This window comes from Peromyscus leucopus, chromosome 4 (assembly GCF_004664715.2).
Source record: "Peromyscus leucopus breed LL Stock chromosome 4, UCI_PerLeu_2.1, whole genome shotgun sequence".
In the NCBI taxonomy this organism is placed as follows: Eukaryota; Metazoa; Chordata; class Mammalia; order Rodentia; family Cricetidae; genus Peromyscus; species Peromyscus leucopus.
The window spans coordinates 53,616,984-53,637,731 of NC_051066.1; the positions used below are offsets into that span (position 1 = coordinate 53,616,984).

General features: G+C 43.3%; 1 protein-coding gene across 1 annotated transcript; it reads right to left on the reverse strand.

Moving 5' to 3' along the window:
• Positions 1–216: 216 nt before the first annotated feature.
• Positions 217–20,671, reverse strand: Prkra (protein activator of interferon induced protein kinase EIF2AK2). Its single transcript, XM_028880594.2, is given in 9 exon segments — positions 217–799; positions 801–853; positions 3,223–3,397; positions 9,802–9,896; positions 12,208–12,325; positions 13,270–13,348; positions 16,450–16,531; positions 19,932–20,101; positions 20,588–20,671. Coding segments are annotated over 9 exon segments (942 nt in total). The 5' UTR covers positions 20,653–20,671; the 3' UTR covers positions 217–694.
• Positions 20,672–20,748: the final 77 nt, after the last annotated feature.

Consider the following 20,748-nt stretch of genomic DNA (forward strand, 5'->3'; position numbering starts at 1 on the left):
TCCAAGGAAAACACAATGTTGCACAGGCTTAAAAAAAAAATCAAGACGTGATGCCCACATACATTTGCAGGATTTTACCTTTGGATTTCTGCAGTAAGCTAGTGGCATACAGATAACAAGCTATCCAAATGAAAAATGTTCACAACAATGTTCACCTACAAAGAACAAAGCTAAGATCAAGTGAGTAGCTATTTAATAAAACAAGCAGAGCCCCCGTTATAAGAACAGCTCTTTATTCCGTGGTTTCAAATACAGAGCAGACCGACCATGTTCCCTGAAAATTAGCAGTGACATTCGACACAACCCTCCACACTCTAGTCTACAGCAGAATTCGAGTCACAAAGCCCTGCGCAGAAGAGAGTTCCAGCTCCAGTGAGACTGTTGCCAGCAGCACTTTCCTCTCTCCGCTGTCAGTCAAACGTGCAGGTCATCCTGCGTGCCTGATCCTGCAAGGCGGGCGCTACACTCCGCTGTGTGGTACAAAGTTTATAAATACAATAGACCGATACAAAGTTGAAGCCATTAAAAAGAGCTTAAGAACAACTACCAGGAGACAATTAAATCTGGGAAGTCGACGGAATCTGAAGAGGTCTGGAAAGGACGCGCAGACGTACATAACAGTCAACGTTTTCCTGGGGAAGAGGTGTGAGGGGAACTTATGCGCTTCGGAAAGATTTCCCAAGCTGCCCCGGGCCTACTTTCTTTCTGCTATTATCTTTAAATATTGCAGAGCATTGTGAGCGGCGTCACTCTGTGCATTGCTACAGGAGATGCCCGAGCCATGACACACGGTGATAGGGACTGGTGGACAGTTCTGCGAGACACTGATACTGTCCGTTGGCACTCAGTTCCTCTGTAACGACACATGTAAATCGACAGTCAGTGCTGGGCATGTGCAAAGCAAGCTCTTTTCTTTTCTTTTTGGTCGTTAAGCATTCATAGCACACTACCTCATTCATTCATCAATACTTAAACAAACAAAACACAAACAGGGAGTTGGGTATGCCAGCTTACACCTGAATTCTATAGCATGTGGGTGGAGATAGAGGACTTCCAGTTCTAGGTCAGCCTGAGCAATACAGCGAGTCCTAGCTTAGCCTGGCCATAAAGCAACATTTAGGCTAGCCTCGGCTATAAAGCAAGACACTCGAGGAAAAAAAAAATCTAACCAAAAGAAGACAACCTCCACCATCCTCCCCACACGCTCAGCTGCAGCGGTTCTCAAACTGTTTGATAGTTACCCAAAGGAAACTGAAAGAAAGGCTGACGTCTAGACTTCATGTTAGTCCACTCAATCAGAAATCAGGGTGCCTGCATTTCTAAGATACCTCCAAGGGAACTCTAATGTGACCAGTAGGAGAGTGTGTGCAAATTACTGAACCACAGCACATGTCTTAATAGGAAAGAACCATTTATTAATAATAGGCAAGATGTATTTTCCATTAGGAAGTCATTTTCAGCAGGCATTTAAGCAGAGTAAACTTGATGCATGGGGAGACCACCCCATGCTTTCTTTCCTGATCTTTGGTTTGAAGTCTGTGCAAAAGTCTCGGTTACAGTGTCCTAAGATCAACACAGAAGCCCAGGAAACAAATGTTCTCATCGACTGATGAGTCACTCACTGAAGACAGTTAAGTGAGGGGAAGAAATAAGTTTGAAATATAAAGTGTCACTTATTTAGAGTGGCCACAGGGGCTAAGGCTCTTGTGGCACAAACCTAGAGACCTGGGTTTGATCCTTGGAGCCCATGTGAAGATGGGAGGAGAGAACTGACTCCACAAAGTTGTCCTCTTTGTCTCCCATACATGCTGTGGCACACATACACACACAATCAACAATAATTTTGAAGTGACCATGGTTAAGTAATATTATTTAGTCATTAATTTCAAGGAAATTATCCCAATAGCAATAGGATTACTGAATGAGTGAAGGGCTTTCTAGTCACTGCAGCAAAGACTTTTTCCTTCAATAAAAGAAAAATTGACATAAAGTCAACTATTTTTAAATTGAACAATTCTATGGTGTTTACTATATTCACAGCTCTATTCATTTCCACATCGTTTCCATAACCTGACAGGATACCTGCACCCCTTAGACAGTTATCCTTCCAAGCCCCTCCTCTCCCACTCCTGACACCCACCAGCCTGTGCTGACTGCATGGATTAACCTCTACTGACTATTCCGCTGGATCACACTGGAGCCTTCTGGGTCTGGCTTCTTTCACTTGGCACGGTACTCTTCAAGTCTGTCTACATTGTGGTAGGAATTAGAACTTCATTTCTTTCTGGGACTGAATGGCATCTCATTGAATGTATACTCAACCATTTGTTTATCCACTTACTCCTTGAAGAACACCTGACCTGTTTCTACTTCTTGGCTCTTGGAAGTATACTATGAACATGTCGTTTCTGGTGTTTGAATACTAGTTTCAATTGCCAGGAGTGAAGTTTCTTGGTCACATGAGTTGCTGATAATCTTCTAATCTGGTAGCTGCACCATTTTATACCTGACCACCAATGTATGAGGTTCCAAACTGGAATCTCACAGACTTTTGCTGTTTCCCATTTTCCTGACTGTAGCCATTCTAGTGGATTTGAAGTAGTCCTTTCACGCTTTCTTCTTATCCCATATTCTCTTTTTTCTTAGTTCTGTTCATGATAGCTCAGCCCTCTATGTAGTCCAGACCTTCAGCAAACTGAAAATGCTGATAAATACTTATGGAATGGTCTCTCATCAGCTGTCTTCCAGACCACCTATCTGCATTTGCTGCCCAGATGCTGCATCATATGCTATTTATCCAGACTCTGCATTTGATGCGTAGCTGCAGAGACTATTTCAGGTTCTTTCAGTCCCTAAGCTCTACTTTTCCAAAGCTCTGACAGGCTAGGTCTCCACATCTCATTCAACAGGGATACACATTGTTCTGACGTTAAAATCCAGACACTAAGCATGCATGTACATGTGTGCAAGCACATGTGCCACACACACACACACACACACACACACACATTAAACAGATGTATAAACTGAATTAAATGAAAATCCACAGAGATGGGGCATAGTGTGACATTCGCTCCCATAATCCCAGCACTTGGGAGCTGGACCAAGATCAGGTAGGTATTCAAGGTCAGCATGAGATACACCGAGACCCTGTCTCTGAATCAACCACAATAAAACAAAATCAATGAGATGGAACATGTCAGGATGAACAAGAAACCATACCTATATCCAAATATGTTATGTTAAAACCCTGCTCCTTGGCAATCTCACTGAGCAGCTGGATGTAGTCTGTGTTGGGGAGACTGAGCAGGCTTCTTTTCAGTAAGTTGATCTTTTCACCAGGGGAATTCCTCAACGAGTGCCAAGTACATCCTAGGGAATGTTCGACCACATTCGTCTAAAAAGCAGAGATGAAGGAAAATTTAGTTCCCTAACGGGGCCTGTTCCAACATCAGCACCAGGGTAACTGAGAGCACTGGTTAGGGACTGGAGAGACACCCAGGGCTCGAGAGCGCTGGCTGCTTTCCCAAAGGACCCCGGGTTGTTTCTTCCCATCATTAGGTCTAGGAGAAACACCACCAACAGAAATGCTTTTATTTTGATAAGTTCTTGCAACTTGGCCCAGAAAGATGGCTCAGCAGGTAAGGACTCTTGATGCCAAGTCTCATGCCTGAGTTTGATCCCTCTGACATATATGGTAAAAGATAAGAACTGACTCCCCCAACAAGCTGCCCTCTGACCTCCACACATACTCACCTGACCCCACCTCACACCCAAATAAAGGTAAGAAATACTTCCAGTTCCGATTTCTGAATGAGTCTATATATCCACCAACTGAAGGTGCTTGAATTTTCACACTCTCACTAATATCAGTTACTAAACACTGTAGCTTTTACTAACTTAAAAGGTAAAAATATCTTACTTTGCATGAATAAACTGAGTATTCTTTCTTTTCTTTTGTAATTTCCTACTGGGCTTTTTAAAAATGTATTGTTGCGCCATGAGCTGTCTGCATCATAGCTGAACCAGCCCTTTTCGTACTGACAGGAAATCACTGCGGCCATCACTGGGTATCTGTACATTTGCGCCTACTCCTGCATTCTGTCCGCTCTCCCACCAGGAACCTGTGCTACTACAGTTTTACAATTTCCTTTATTCTCTGGGAGGGCAAGCACCCTAGGCTACTTCAAATTCTTGCTTTTTAGGGTTCTTGGCTGTGCTCAAGGATTTGCTTTTTGCTTTTTCCAGATAAGCTTAGTAAAGTCCAACTGAGGTCCAAACTGAATTCTGGTAGATTTAGAGTAAGACAACTTACATTTTTATATATTTACTAGAGCAAATCTCTGTGTGAAAAGAAGAAATAATGCCACATAATCTAATTTCTGTTGTAGTCCTCAGTAGGGTTTCAAAGTGCTCCCATGTGAGTCCTTGCACATTTCTATTCAAATTTACCCCAGATATACCACTCCATTTTTTAATATTGAAAATGGATTTTTTTTTAAGTAAATTTATTTTACAACATCATTTAGTTCAACATAATAGCCACAGATTCCCCTGTTCTCCCACTCTCGCCCCCCTCCCCCCCCCATCCCACCCCCATTCCCACCTCCTCCAGATCAAGGTCTCCCCGAGGACCGGGATCGACCTGGTAGACTCAGTCCAGCCAGGACCAGTCCACCCCTCCCAGACCGAGCCAAGTGTCCCTGCATATGTCCCAGGATTCAAACAGCTAACTCATGCAACGAGCCCAGGACCCGGCACCAACACACGGCTGCCTCCCAAACAGATCAAGCCAAATGACTGTCTCACCCGTTCAGGGGGCCTGATCCAGTTGGGGGCCCCTCAGCCTTTGGTTCATAGATCCTGTGCTTCCATTCGTTTGGCTATTTGTCCCTGTGCTTTATCCAACCTTGGTTTCAACAATTCTCGCTCATATAAACCCTCTTCTTTCTCACTAATTAGACTCCCAGTGCTCCACCAGGGGCCCAGCCGTGGATGTCTGCATCCAGATTCCTCAGACCTTCCTTGGATGGGGTTTATGGCACAACTAACAGCGTGTCTGGCCATCCCATCACCGGAGTAGGTCAGTTCCTGCCGTCTCTCGTCCATTGCCAGCAGTCTTTTGTGGCGGTATCTTTGTGGATCTCCGTGGGCCTCCCTAGCTCTCTGCTTCCTCCCATTCTCATGTGGTCTTCATTTACCATGGTCTCCTATTCGTTGTTCTCCTCTCTTTTCTTGATCCAGCTAGGATCTCCCACTCTCTTTCCCTCGACCGTCGCTCTTCATTGTTCCCACTCATGACCAGGCTGTTCATGTAGATCTCATCCATTTCTCCATGTCTTTTTTGGGGTCCCGTTTTCCAGGTAGCCTCACTGGTGATGTGAGTAGCAGTTCAGTCATCCTTGTTCCACATCTAGTATCTTCCTATGAGTGAGTACATACCATATTTGTCTTTCTGAGTCTGGGTCACCTCACTCAGGATGATTTTTTCTAGATCCATCCATTTGTCTGCAAACCGTATGATGTCATTGTTTTTCTCTGCTGAGTAGTATTCCATTGTGTATATGTGCCACAATTTATTTATCCATTCTTCAGTTGAAGGGCATCTAGGTTGTTTCCAGGTTTTGGCTATTACAAACAATGCTGATATGAACATAGCTGAGCAAGTGCTCTTGTGGTATGATTGAGCATTTCTTGGGTATATGCCCAAAAGTGGTATAGCTGGATCTTGGGGGAGATTGATTCCCAATTTTCTAAGAAAGCGCCATATTGATTTCCAAAGTGGTTGTACAAGCTTGCATTCCCACCAGCAGTGGAGGAGAGTTCCTCTAGCTCCACAACCTCTCCAGCATAAAGTGTCTTCAGTGTTTTTGATCTTAGCCATTCTGACAGGCGTAAGGTGGTATCTCAGAGTTGTTTTGATTTGCATTTCCCTGATGATTAGGGATGTTGAGCAATTCCTTAAATGTCTTTCAGCCATTTGGGTTTCCTCTGTTGAGAATTCTCTGTTTAATTCTAAAGCCCATTTCTCAATTGGATTGTTGGTCGTTTTGATGTCTAATTTCTTGAGTTCCTTATATATTCTGGATATCAGTCCTCTGTCACCTGTGGGGTTGGTGAAGATCTTTTCCCATTCAGTAGGCTGTCGCTTTGCCTTGTTGACCGTATCCTTTGCTCTACAAAAGCTTCTCAGTTTCAGGAGGTCCCATTGATTGATTGTTTGTCTCAGTGTCTGCGCTACTGGTGTTATATTTAGGAAGTGATCTCCTATGCCAATGCGTTCAAGATTACTTCCTACTTTCTCTTCTAGCAGGTTTGTTTAGAGTCGCTGGATTTATGTTGAGGTCTTTGATCCACTTGGACTTAAGTTTTGTGCATGGTGACAGATATGGATCTATTTGCAGCCTTCTACACGTTGATATCCAGTTATGCCAGCACCATTTGTTGAAGATGCTTTCTTTTTTCCATTGTACACTTTTGGCTTCTTTGTCAAAAATTATATGTCCATAGGTGTGTGGGTTAATGTCAGGGTCTTCAATTCGATTCCATTGGTCCACATGTTGGTTTTTATGCCAATACCAAGCTGTTTTTATTACTGTAGCTCTATAGTAGAGCTTGAAGTTAGGGATTGTGATGCCTCCAGAAGTTGTTTTATTGTACAGGTTTCTTTTAGCTATTCTGGGTTTTTTGTTTTTCCATATGAAGTTGAGTATTATTCTTTCCAGGTCTGTGAAGAATTGTGTTGGTATTTTGATGAGGATTGCATTGAATCTGTAGATTGCTTTTGGTAAGATTGCCATTTTTACTATGTTAACCCTGCCTATCCATGAGCATGGGAGATCTTTCCAGAAAATGGATTTTTTTTTACACTTGTAGCTCTTGGGTTTATAAGAAAATTATTGACTTTTTTCTAGTATATCTTTTTTTCAGAATAGATTTTCTATCTTTCCAGAAAGTGTTTTTTTTTTAATTTTTAAAATGTTTTGGGGTGTGTGTGTGTGTGTGTATGTGTGTGTTTTGTATGTGGCATGGTGTATGCATGCATGTAGCATGTGTGAGAATACCTTACACATGTGTCAACACTGGCCATCTTCCTCCATCATTCCCCACCTTATTGTTTGAGTCACAGCTCTCCCTGGACCTGGAGCTCACAGACTCATCTAGACTGGCTGACCAGCAAGCCTTGGGGATCCTCTTGCCTCTGTCTTCCCAGCACTGGGGTTACAGGCCATCGAGCCCGGCTTCTTTATGGGGGCTGGATTTCTGAATTTCGGGCCTTATGCTTGTATGGCAAGCACCTCATCTGAACCAGCTCCCAACTCGCAGGTTTTTGTTAGTCTATGTACATCTACTCATAGACACGACAATCAAAAAGCCCACGAGTGGGAAAAGAGGGCAATCCCCTGCCTCAGCCTCTCCTCACCTTCAATCTCTTTCCCCTGTGCAATAAATTTAATCTTCTCCTTTTTAACTACTCTAGTTGGTACTTTTGTAAGACTAAAGGAAGTGAAACCTACTGATTTTGTACATTAATTTAATGATACATGCTGCCATTGTTTCTAGTAGGTGTTTTGTTTTTGAGGCAGGGTCTCATTTATCTCAGGGATGCCTTGAACTTGCTATGTAGCCAAAGGCAGCTTTGAACTTCTGATCCTCTTGCATCTACCTCTCAAATGTGCCACCGTACCCAGCTCTCCAGGGGTTTACAGGAATCTAATCTGATTATTTACATCTAGCAATCACTTTTGGCTCATCTTGTTTCCAACTTCATCCTGCTCCCTGTCATCTAATTATGTTCTTACTATTTCTAGAACAAGATCAAATAAAACCTCTTTGGATGCTCCAGTGTTGCAGAGGAACTTTGGATGACTGTCCAGGCAGACAGCTGTCTCTGTTATTTACAGAGTTTTGGAAGTTGCTTACAGTGCTCTTCCTGTTTACTTAGAGAATATTGTATCCTTCTGAGGTCTTTGATGTAGTTGAAGACTAGATAGTTATAATTTTCCTTGGTTATGATAAAAGATAAAATCGATATAAAACTTTAGACTCACAAATATAGGATAGATAGAATATTTTCTTTAATTTTACCAAATACAAATAGACTAGATATTGTAACTGTAATTCTTGCTTGATTACTGTTTTGTTATATGTAATTTTACTATGTTAAAGTTAAACCCTTCCTTTTTGATTAGACAGAAAAGGGGAGGTGCTGTGGGATGTTCTGTATGCTATGAATATGTGCTGCTCTGATTGGTTGATAAATAAAACACTGATTGGCCAGTGGCCAGGCAGGATAAACAGACAAGGAGAATTCTGGGAAATGGAAGGCTGAGTCAGGAGATGCCAGCCTGTCGTCCAGGGAGCACCATGTAATGCCAAACAGGTAAAGCCATGGAACATGTGGCAACATAATAGATTAACAGAACTGGGCTGAGTTTAAATGTAAGAGCTAGTCAGTGGTAGGCCTGAGCTAATGGCCGAGCAGTTTTAATTAAAAAAACAAAAAACAAAAAAAACCTCTTACTTGGTCCTGTTTTTTATTTTAATGAGATGATTGTAATACAGAGACATATAACCAGGATTTTAATACTTTTGGATGTTTTTTTATCAGTTGTGATTGCTACAGATATCTTTTTAGCATCTACTGGAAAGATTGTTTCTTTTTTTCCCTGTAAGTAAACCATGAGCTCCTTGAGGATCCTGATACACTTGTGCCACCAGATGTGGGAGCTGGGAACCAAACCTGGGTCCTCTGCAAGAGCTTTTAACCCTGGTGCCATCTCTCCAGGCCCTCTGAAAGTCATTTCAAAACTGACTCATTTCTCTCCACTTCCTCTGCCCCTACCTTAGTTATGTTATCATATTGCATCTGCTTTCTATGACACCACTCTAGGGGGCTCTCTGACCCTAATATTCATTTATTCCCTATAATCCAACCAAGTGATTTCCTTTCTAACAAACAAATTAGATTTTTTCCTGTCAAGATAAAATTTGTTAATGACTTTGCACTATGCTCAGTATACATGGTAACCTCTTTAGCTGAGTTAGCCGTTTTAAGACGCGATCTCTCTGCCTGCCTGGCGTCACTCTGAGAATTCCCTCTTCTACACCATGGTCTGGACTAACCAACCACTTGCGGTTCTTAGACTACATATGGTGTCTAACTCCGGAGACTTTGCACTTGTCATCTTCGCTCTGGAATTTACTTCCCCGACTTTCATCCTGTATGTCTCAGCTCAGATGTTACTTCCTCCTGGAGGCCTTCCTGAAGCCCTGGTCTTGGCTGGATGCCTCCCCCATGTCCTCGTACCTCCTTCCACCTGGACTGCCTGTAGCATTCTGTCTTCTTTCAGCCGGCTATTAAACTGGTTACAGGCAGAAGGAGCTGGGTACGCACCACAGTACCCAGCACAGTGCAAGCTTACCGAATGACCATTAATGGACAGATAAGGAACACGGAGGGATGGATGCATAAAACCAGCTCCACTGGCCAGCTCTTTGTTGATTTGCTTATTCGGACCCCCTGCGTACTAAGCACAAAGCACACCACTGAGTCACACTGAGCTCTTATTTTCAGACCCCATCCTGAGATTCTGAATCTGCTGTGTCTCCCAGGTCCTTTTTCCTGAACCCACTCTAGCTCACACACGGGAGGCAACAGAAACTGGAGTCACACATAACTCAGCAAAGCAGAGATTTTTAAAAATCGCAACTCTGAAGTGTCAGTACAAGAAAAGAAGGGACATTTCCTGTAGTGGGAGATGTCCAGTGACATTAGGATCCTAACTGATTATTACTTACTAGAGAAATGTGGTTCTCTGGAGAAATATTACTGAATTTGGCGAGAAATTTCTCAGCAGCATTTCTCTTGGCTTGTTTTTTTGATGCCCCCTTTCCTAAATAAAAGAAAGAAACAGTAGATTTAGAAATTAATGTTCACAGAAAATGACCAACTTTTTTGTTTGCTTGTTTTTCCAGACAGGGTTTCTCTGTGTAGCTTTGTGCCTGTCCTGGATCTCACTCTGTAGACCAGGCTGGCCTCGAATTCACAGAGATCCACTTGGCTCTGCCTCTCGAGTGCTGGGATTAAAGGCATGCATCACCACCACCCGGCTGACCAAATGTTTTATTAGTGAATACCTCAGGATTTTCATATATTGCACCAGTATTTTCCTATCACATTAAATTTTTTGTTTGTTATAATATATAGTGTATGAATCTCAATATACCCTACCTCCAAAATCCTTCTGTGCTCACCTTTATTAAGTCTGCCACCATTTAGCTGTCTCACTAAAATACACACACACACAAGTATTAGTGTGTGTGTGTGTGTGTGTGTGTGTGTGTGTGTGTGTGTGTGTGTGTGTGATGTGTACATGTAAATACGTGTGTGTGGCTGGATCCACCCATGTTGGTGCAAAGAGAAGCCAGAGATCAACACTGGGTGTCTCCCTCCATTGCTCTCCATGTCTGTTGTTGTTGTTGCTTTAATTTTTTTCCTAACAGGATCTTTCCCTGAACCTGGACCTCACTATGTACCAGCACTAGCTGGCCGGTGAGGCCCAGGGAATCTGTGTGCCTCGTTCAGTGCCCCGGCCATGGGTGGGTGCCGAGGACTCAGACTCAGGTGCTTATGTTTCTGCAGCAAGCAGTTTACCCACTAAAGCCATTCGGCGGCCCAGTAATTCTTTTCTTTAACAGATTTTCTTAATAACTATACTTTGAAACTTTGTAGCACTTACAAAGTTACTCCCTATACCTAGCACATGAATCATGTTTAGTTTAATTCTGACCAATTAGATTTATCAAATACACTTGAATTATAACCTCTAACTCTTAATGTCTATTTCTTGCTTATAATCTTTTATAAGATGACAACTATGTGAATTTAAAAAAAATACATTACTAAGGGTATAGGAGACACTGAGACTGAAAGACATGTTAAAACTCTACTTCTTTACTTTAGTTTTATAGATTTTAAAACTGGGGCTAGCCAGATATGATAGCTTACACCTTTAATTTCAGCACTTGGGAGGCAGAGGTAGCTCGTGGTCAGCCTGGTCTACAGAGCAGCCAGTGCTACAAACACAGATAGAGAGACCCTGTCTCAAAAACAAAACCATAAAACAACTGGAGATGCAACTCGGTCACAGAACACTTGCCTCGCACATGACAGGCCGTATGTTAAATATCCACCACCACTAAACAATTCATAAATAAATCAGAAACCCAAGGAGACAAAGAAGTTTGCTTAACCCTTTAAAGCAAGGGCTGCAGGAAGAACAGAGGCTGAAGGTTCCGCTTCCGGCCCGATGTTCTCCGTGCTGGCCCACACTGCCGCTTACGAGTCAACACTGGCCTGTTACTTGTGTCTAATCTCCAGCTAAGGTAGACTCTATTGATTTTCTTTTTCTTTTCTCATCTGCGCAGTGCTGGGGATCGGACCTAGGGTCTCACTTACGCGAGGCAAGCCCTCTACCACTGTTCTGCACCCACAGTTCACGTCACGCACTCGCATTTTAATCCACTTTAGAAGTGACCACAGCATGCCAGAGAAGTTAACACAGGAATTCTCGCTAGTGCTTTCATAGCTTATGTCCTTTATAACACAAAATTTGCGGCAATTAAGAAGGGCACCCTCTATTATCTCTTTGTAATTTATTATATTACTGTTTATGATTTTGGGGGCTGAAACGAGGGCCTCATTCATGCTAACCAAGCATTCTATCATTAAGATAAACACACTTATTAAGTTAAATACCCTTACCAGCTCACCACATTTTTTTTTTTTTGCCATGTAATCTCTCATTCCTCACCCCATTTTTCTAGTCCAATGAAAACTACTTAAGGCCTAGAGGCTATAATTTGCCTGTCTTTTCAGTTACAACCTCATTTTAAAACATCACATTAAGAAACATAAGCCGGGCGGTGGTGGTGCATGCCTTTAATCCCAGTACTCCGGAGGCAGAGGCAGGCAGATCTCTGTGAGTTTGAGGCCAGCCTGGGCTACAGAGTGAGTTTTAGGAAAGGCTCAAAGCTACACAGAGAAACCCTGTCTCAAAAAAATGGAAAAGAAAATAAATCCTCAGAAAGTCAAAGATTATAGAAAAGAGATACCACTATTCAAAAAGTCACATGACAGAAATTTCTATGACAATTCACCATCCGAAAATATCGAAAATGCCTCTAGTTGCAAGAATCAAGTACCAGTTTCCATGTATGACTCTAGCCTGCAAATCGTGGTATATTCCCTCTTGTGAGCAGGTCCTCCTTCCTGGGAAAGGGTGTATTCGGGAAGTCGCCAGCCATGGTGAATAGCCAATTCCTGTAAAATCAAGGAGGTCACAGTAGTCATTTGAACTATTTGGTGGCTCAATCCTTTGATCCTGGTCCTTGTAACGAGCTTGAAAAGAATCACAGCACTGGCCAAGGGAAACTGAGGGAACACCTTCTTTTTCCCACAGGCATGCCCACATTTTATATCTTACGTCATAATGCTGAAAGCAAAGCATTTTTGTGCCTTTGGCAGTACTTTCCTATTGGGCCACAGAGACTGATGCCTGGAGTCAATGAGAAGAGCAGGCTACATGCATTTTTCTCTTTTCTTTTTTGCTAGAATTAAGCAATTATGTAGGCCGCCTCTCTCCTCTTGAATTTAGTTAAACAACCATGGTTCTGTGTGAATTCTGTCTCAACAGAAGTACAAAGAAGTTTTTTTAAAACAAGAACAGTGAGAACGGCCATGTTCTTAAAGCATAAACCCACTACCCAACTGCTTCTTGGCCTTTTGGCTAAGACAAGTATTAACACTCTATCCTGTTACACCATGGTCTCTTTTACCAAGTGACGATTCCACCAAACAAAGGCAAATACTGAACAAGAAGAAAGTCCAAAACAGATTAATAAGGAAATAATCCCAAGTTAGCTACGGAAAATGCAATGATCACTACTTAAAAAACAAAATATTCATTGCTGAGGCCTAGTGACACAGGCCGCCATTAATCTCAGCACACGGAAGGCAGAGGCAGGTGGATCTCTGTGAGTTCAAGTCCAGCCTGGTCTACAGAGTGAGCTCCAGGACAGCCAGGGCCACATAGACCCTGTCTCAGAAACATAAGAAAGAAAAGAAAGGAAGAAAGAAAGAGAGAGAGAACAAAATATTCACATTTCCCCATTATGTTTAAAATATCAACTGCTTGTCTTTCCTCAGTGATAAACAAATTCATTATACTTTAGTCAGTAGACAAACAGTATGGGAAACTGACTTACCTGTAACGAGCCAATTGGATTCAGCTGGTTCTTTGGCTGTTTGGATGGATCAGGCAGTAAAGGGTCAGGAACTGCAAAGCTAAACATTATATGAAAGTGTTATTAAATAAAACGATTTGCTCTGAGCTACTAAATAAATGACAATGTATTCTCTATTTAACATCCTCTGCATAAGCTCTTCCATCCCTTTTACAAGGACTGAATGCCCCTCACTCCGACTTCTCTGGAAATCTGATCGACCCATCATCCAAGAGCTATGTCAAGCATCATTTCCAGATGCTTATTCTTTTACCTCAACCGATCATAAATCTCTCATTCTTCTGAAACACTGTACCATTTGGAACCGAACTTAGTGGCACGTGCCTATAATTTTGCCACTCTGGAGGCAGAGGCAGGGGGATCAGGAGGTCAAAGCCAGCCTTACACACAGTGAGTCTGAGGCTAGCCTGAGCTACACAAGACCCTGTATTAAAAAACTTAGTCTGGCTCTTTAAAAAGTTGTTTGATCATAAATTATTCCCTGTTGCACTCAGTCTGTCCATTCCTCACTTAACTTCTTCTGACTCACATTGATTACTACTTGGTGGTAGGAACTATGCATTACTTACTTATATAAGCTTTGTACATAACAGACATTTACTGAAAATACTTAATATGTATGTATGGAGGGCTGGAAAGATGGCTGTGGTTAAATATACTTGCTACTCTTATAGAGCACATGGGTTTGGGTCCTAGTTCCCATAGGGTCAGGATGGCTAACAACCACCCATAACTTCAATTCTAGGGATCAGACACTTCCTTCTGTCCTCTGTGGGCACCAGGCATGCATGCAGTACACATACATACATGCAAGCAAAACACTCATACACACACAAAAGAAAAATAACTAAATCTAAAAACAGTTTCAAAAAAAGTACATATAACTATAAAACTTAAAGGAAAGATCATGAATTTGAGATGGAGAGGAGGGTTGGACAAGGAGGAGGGGAGAGGGCAAGAGTGACATGTATGGAGTTCTTAAAAATTACGTGTGTGCGCAAAGCACATTACTATTAAAACTACTTTTATTTATGTATTTTATGTGTATGAGTGTTTTGTCTGAGGGCAACAGACCTCATGGGACTACAGTTATAGATGGTTGTGAGCCACCATGTGGTTGCTGGGAATTGAACTCAGGACCTTTGGAAGAGCAGCCAGTGCTCTTAAGCACTGAGTCATCCCTCCAGCCCCTTAAAACAACTAAAAAAACAAAACAACAATAACAACAAAAAAACCTTTAGTCACGAAATCTAGCTTTAGCAACAGTAACACAGGCTATAAATGTTTTTTTCATCCAGAAAACTAGGCAAGAAAAATTTGTTCTGTCGTCTGCTCAGTATAGGGTTAATCTTCTGAGATGTTGATGCATCTTGCATAAAGTAGGCGCCCTACATGAATCTGGTTCTAGCATGTGTGTGTGTGTGTGTGGATTATAATCAGGGGAGTTGGAAATCATGGTGCCTGGTCCCGAAGAAGCTGCACTCCATGCTGACAACGACTAAGAAACTCGAGTCATTTCTGCCGTGACACACGAGGCTCTGCCATTGCCATCTCCTCCAACTGCCAAGTTTAACCCAGGCTGACGAGATAGACGAGTGTTCACTTACAATGCCGCATGCCGAAGCTACGCAAATAATTGGGATGGAGAAGTGAGAAAGTCTCTGTATTAAATCAGGCCAACCGTGGGCCTGATTACAGCTTAGTAATTCTCATCTTATCTGTCAAGAAGCACAAATACATAGTAAAGTTTGTTAGCCTTTCACGGTGACAAAGCGAAGTGCCCGGGGGCAGAGAGGACATGCGGTTTGTTGATTTCTGCCAATGTACCCAACACTCTGGGATGACCTTTGGGCTGCCCAGGACAGGAGGGCCACCACCAACAGGTGGAAGGGCTCGAGAGCGGCACTACAAGAAGTGTGACTTGAAAGCCAGCCTAAGTCACTTACAGAGGGATAAGCATCACCTTGTGAGATCCAAGGCTGGTCTGAGGCAAGCACTTATCACAAAGGTAAACAGGCCACTAGCTTTGAATTACCCAAACGCTTCAGAGTGACTGAGAAATAGAGAGCTACTGGATGGGACCTAAATATACTCCTAAAACTGTAAGTCTCACTATGGCTGGAGAACAAAAGACCAGTCTACCCTAAACTCCATTGGCCCTTTGGCCAACTATGGGCAGATTTCACATGATATCTGAACTCCAGGCACCTCTGGGTGCCTGTAAGGGAGGAAACTGAAGGTGTGCCGTGTTCCACAGTGGACCCAGTGTGAATCAGAGACACCACTGATGAGACACACAATGCTCAAGACCGATGCTCGTTCTAAAGGCGCTGACAGTGGCAGACATTTCCTTTTGGAAGTGTCTGGAATTACTACCCTCCTTAACATACCCTGTACTTGATACAGGGAAAGGACACTTTGCCTCCTTTTTCCAAATGAGAACTCCTAAGGGTACTTTCAGATAGGTAAAGTGACATATACCTATAACACCAGCATCAAGGAGGATGAGGTGGAGGACCATTAATTGGAGTCCAGCCTGGGCTACATGGTGAATTTGAGGCCAGGTAAGCTCCAAAAAACAGAGGAAGACCATCTCTTTAAAAAAAAAAAAAAAAAAAAAAAAAAAAAAAGCCGGGCAGTGGTGGCGCACGCCTTTAATCCCAGCACTCAGGAGGCAGAGCCAGAGGGATCTCTGTGAGTTCGAGGCCAGCCTGGGCTACCAAGTGAGTTCCAGGAAAGGCGCAAAGCTACACAGAGAAACCCTGTCTCGAAAAACCAAAAAAAAAAAAGTACTATTTTTACTCACCCTTTTCCATCTTACACCATTTTCCCCTCAGTATACAAATAATCAATTAATTAACAAATCAATACCCTGAATATTGAGAATAGTAATATCTGCCGGAAACCCTGATTGAACTCCAACACGAACCAGTCAAGCCTAGTTCATGACAGCCTTCTTTAACAGCGAACTGCCAGACTGAACAGGCTTACCCTGTCTTTAATGAATGGCAGACTTTCCCGGATATGGAATTTCAGAGTGAGGACACCACCAACCGTTCACTCCACTGCTTTTCTGAGCACGTTCATCTTACCTCAGCCATGAAAATTTTGAGCTGCAGAATACAAAGAAATTGAGCTCACCAAATACTTGCATTGGCTTTCAGAATGTTTATGGCGGCCTCTGCGGCTCTGTGCTTCGCCAGCTTCTTACTCGTGCCTTCGCCTGAATTAGAGACAGGGGGGAAAAAGTTCTCAGTCTCTGTGAGGAAGTGTGGGTTTCACAGCTGTGGTCACAGTGCAACACAAAGCCACTGTATACAGGCTTGCTGTTGAAACCATCCATTACATGCAGTTACATTATTAAAACCCTCAACATGTGAAATCAACATATGAAAGCTAGTTATTATTTATTGGAGTTTATGCATACCTATATAAAACACTATTTCTATATTATATCTGTATGTATTATATAAAATAGGAATAAGCTAGATCATATCACACCTCCTGATGAAACAGAACTTAGTATTTTGCTCTTTGTTGTGGGAGGATATTTGTACACTGTATTACTGTGACTGGTGTAATAAAAAGCTGAATGGCCAATAGATAGGCAGGAGGTATAGGCATGGGCTTCTGGGCAGAGAGAGAGGAAGTAGGAGATGAATCTAGGCATTCGAGAGACATCAGTGGAACTCTAAAGTCAGACATGCAGTAGATCAAAGGGAACTGAGCCACATGACAGAATGTAGATTAAAATAAGTGGGTTAATTTAAGTATAGGAGCCAGTGGGACAAGCCAAAGCTGAGGCTGAGCTTTCATAATTAATAAGAAGTCTGCATGTCATTATTTGGGGGCTGGTGGGACAGAAAAAGACTCACTATCGTTCTTCCTTTATTCCTAGACAGAGAAGTTCCTGTGCAGCGAGTTTTCTTTAAAGAAGCCACCGACAGTCCCTGCTCTGGCTCAGCAGGCAGGCTTACACCTGGAGTGCAGCGGAACAGGGCTGACACACGGAAGGAGCAGCTTATGTCCTAAGTCTTCCTCACAATCCATAGAGCTAACATGGGTAGACATGGGAGGATGGGGGAAGACTGAACTCTTCATTTCAACCATCACATGAAGCAAATGGTGAAGTCCTTCTTTTCCTTCTGATTTCAAATCCCCAAACTCACAGAGAATGTTTTCAAGTGTGACCCTCAAGGATCAGAGGACACAAAGCCTCTACTCTCGTATCTACTAAAACAGACACTTGGGCTATGGCATGGGACTAAACAGAATCTCTTGCTCTCTAGGACAGACAGCCAAATGTCTGTTAACAGATAGCTGAAATACAAAGGGCATGTTATAACAAGCCTCAGTGTAAGCTATAAGGAGGCATACAAGACAGCAGCTTGCCAGGTATGGCCATCTAATCCCACCTATTCAGAAGGCTGAGGCAGGAGGATTAGGAATTAAGGGCCAGCTTGAGTTCCCACCAGACACTGTGTCAAAATCAAAAAGGAAAAAATTAGCAGCTTAGTTACACTTGGAGACAAGGGAGAACTATATGGACTCCTGGAAGACAAGTCAAAGCTGGTAAAGTGAGGGAGGGCTGAGGATTGGGAGATCGAGGACTGGAAGAACACTGAAGGCCGAGGAGCACCCACAAAGGTGGCAGGGCAACAGAGCAGTGTTCTCAAGGCCCCAAGCAGCTGAATATGAATAAAGCCTGTGAGTTTGATGGGAGGGATTCTGAGATGCACGGGTGGGGGAAGAAATGAAGTGTATTGTTAAGTTTGTCCTTTCCAAACCTTCACGTATATAAGAATTGCCAGGGACTTTTTTTGTTTTGTTTTGTTTTGTTTTTTTGAGACAGGTTTTCTCTGTGTAGCTTTGCGCCTTTCCTGGAACTCACTCTGTAGTCCAGGCTAGCCTCAAACTCACAGAGATCCGCCTGCCTCTGCCTCCCAGGTGCTGGGATTAAAGGCATGGGCCACCGCCGCCCGGCTCACCGGGAACTTTTAACATATACTCTGATCTCACCATTTGGGAAGGACCTGATACTCTGTATTCCTACCAAGTACTCTTGTGGTATTAAGGCTCCTTGCTGATGTTTTAGGAAGGTTGTAAATCATGTTAACAAGTTGGGGTTTATTTTAAACACTTGGGCAATGGGAACATCACTAAATGGACTGTAAAGAAAGAGGAAGATATATTAGAATGCTAGAAAAAGCATTCTGAGTTAGGCGATGGTGGTGCATACCTATAAACCCAGAATCTGGGAGGCTGAGGCAGGACAACAAGGGATTCAAGGTCAGCTGGGGGCTACACTGGGAGCATCTGCCTCCAAACAGCAACTAAGAACACTAGCTGTCATGCAGAGAATGGATACCACAAGACTCCAAATTCAAAGAGCAGTAACGCAAGAACTTTAGTCCAAGTGAAAGATAACAATGGTCTACACCAACGGTTCTCAGCCCCCATAGGGGTCAAATATCAGATGTTTACATTATGATTCATAACAGTAGCAAATCAGAGTTATGAAGTAGCAACGAAATCATTTTATGGGTTGAAATAAGTTGCTCATCTCTAACCTAAAATGCAATTAAAGGGGAAAATGGCGTTTGTTTTTCTTGAACACTCTTCACAAATATTTGAGAAATGTGCAGCTACAGTAGAAATTCAATCTATCCTTGTGGATTCCTATAAGGAACCTTCCAGCCTATACCTACAATCCATCCATCCACCACCACCCCACACAAAAATAAATAAATAAAAAGAGCTTCAATTTTTGAATTGGCTTCAATGACTGTCGGTAACCCCAGACTCCCAAACATACAACATATTCAGACCACTAGACAGTGGGACTTTAGCTTTTCCTAAATTTTTTCTTTGTATATTTACAAATTAAATTACTCAACATTTTTTATGCTTTCAACTAAGTAAGTATATAGGAAAATGATGTTCACATTTACAAATTTCAACTCTGGTGGCCGTTTTCTCAGACTCAGGCTGAAAGAAGATAGGAATCTGGACTGTGAAACTTCATTGTTGTGTGACCTCGGCAACATGGCTTATGAAAATATCTGTGAACTTGCTACTTCATGAATAAAAAGGGGAAACAATCTTATACAAAATACCTGTATAGTATCGAGAACGAGAAGCTACTGTGCAATAGAGCTCGGAGAGATACAGTATGGCAGCCTCTGCCTTCCCCTGATATTTCATGGACACAGACTCAAGAGTGGTACCTAGAATCCAAAGTTCCAGATGTGCCTGTAAGAGGGACACTCAGAAAATTCTGAGGTCATGCCTACTAGCATCTGCATTTGTAACTTTGAAAGGTAATAGTCCCTACTGACCTAGCTATAACAGCCCCAAGAACACTTCCAGTTTCTAATTCTTAAGAGGAACATTAGCAGGCTCCCTGGCTATAGGAAGAGATGTGTAGGATGCTTGGATACTTTCTGAGTTTCTTACATCTTACGGAGACATAAATTAGGGAGCAAATCAAATGAAATTGATGCTGGAGTCTCGTCTGTTCCCATAGGTGTCTTAGGTAAAAGGGGACACTTTTCCTAATTGAAAAGCAACACAAAGTCAAAACCGCCAGTCCACATGGTCATGGGGGTCAACTTCATACAGACCTGTGCAAGTTATGTCACCAACGGTTACTCTGAAGGTGAAAGTGGGCACGTGTATTTGCACATCGGATCTTTCACATTCGTAAACAGGGATGTTCTTGGTCTTCATGCCGTATTCGTGCAATACCTGAATCGGTGTTTTCCCAGGCTTGGCTGTTATCATCTTGCCCAAACTGCAAAAAACAGAAAAAAAATGTATGCTTTACAGGTCAAAGCTGAAAGGGAAGCAAAAGCATCCCCTTGTCAGTTTTGACAGCCACAAATAGTGACAAAAAAGCTCCCCAGCAGCCAGGGTCAGTGGCAAGGCCTGGGCGCACCTGTCTCTGAGCGCTGCAGCCCATAGCTAAGGGTAGAGAGGTCTGTATAGAGAGAACTTGAGCGCAGTGGGAGGGATGCTGAAGGAAACCGGGTGGGCTCGGGAGCTGCAGGCTAGATCAAGCCTACACCCGGGTCTGTGCACCTCGGGTCACATCCTCCAGATCCGATAGTTGCCGGAGGGGCGGGGCGCGCGGCAGATCCCGGGCCCCGGAGGGCGGGCCCAGTGCCGTGCCTGGGGAAGGAGGGGGCTTTACCCAGAATGCAGCCCGACAGCTGGCTCCCCGCCCCTGCCCCACTGCCCACCCGTCTTGGGCCTGCGGCCTCGACAGCCCGGCGCTGACCTGAAGGTCCCGCTGTCCTCGCGCTCCAGCGGCGGGGCCTCGGCGCGGTGCCTGCTGTGGGACATGGCGAGAAGGGACGGCTGGGCACAGCGATCGAGAGTAGTGCGGGTCTGGGTCCTCCCGCTCCACGTCGGCCAGACCCCGAGAGGAGCTCGCCTGCA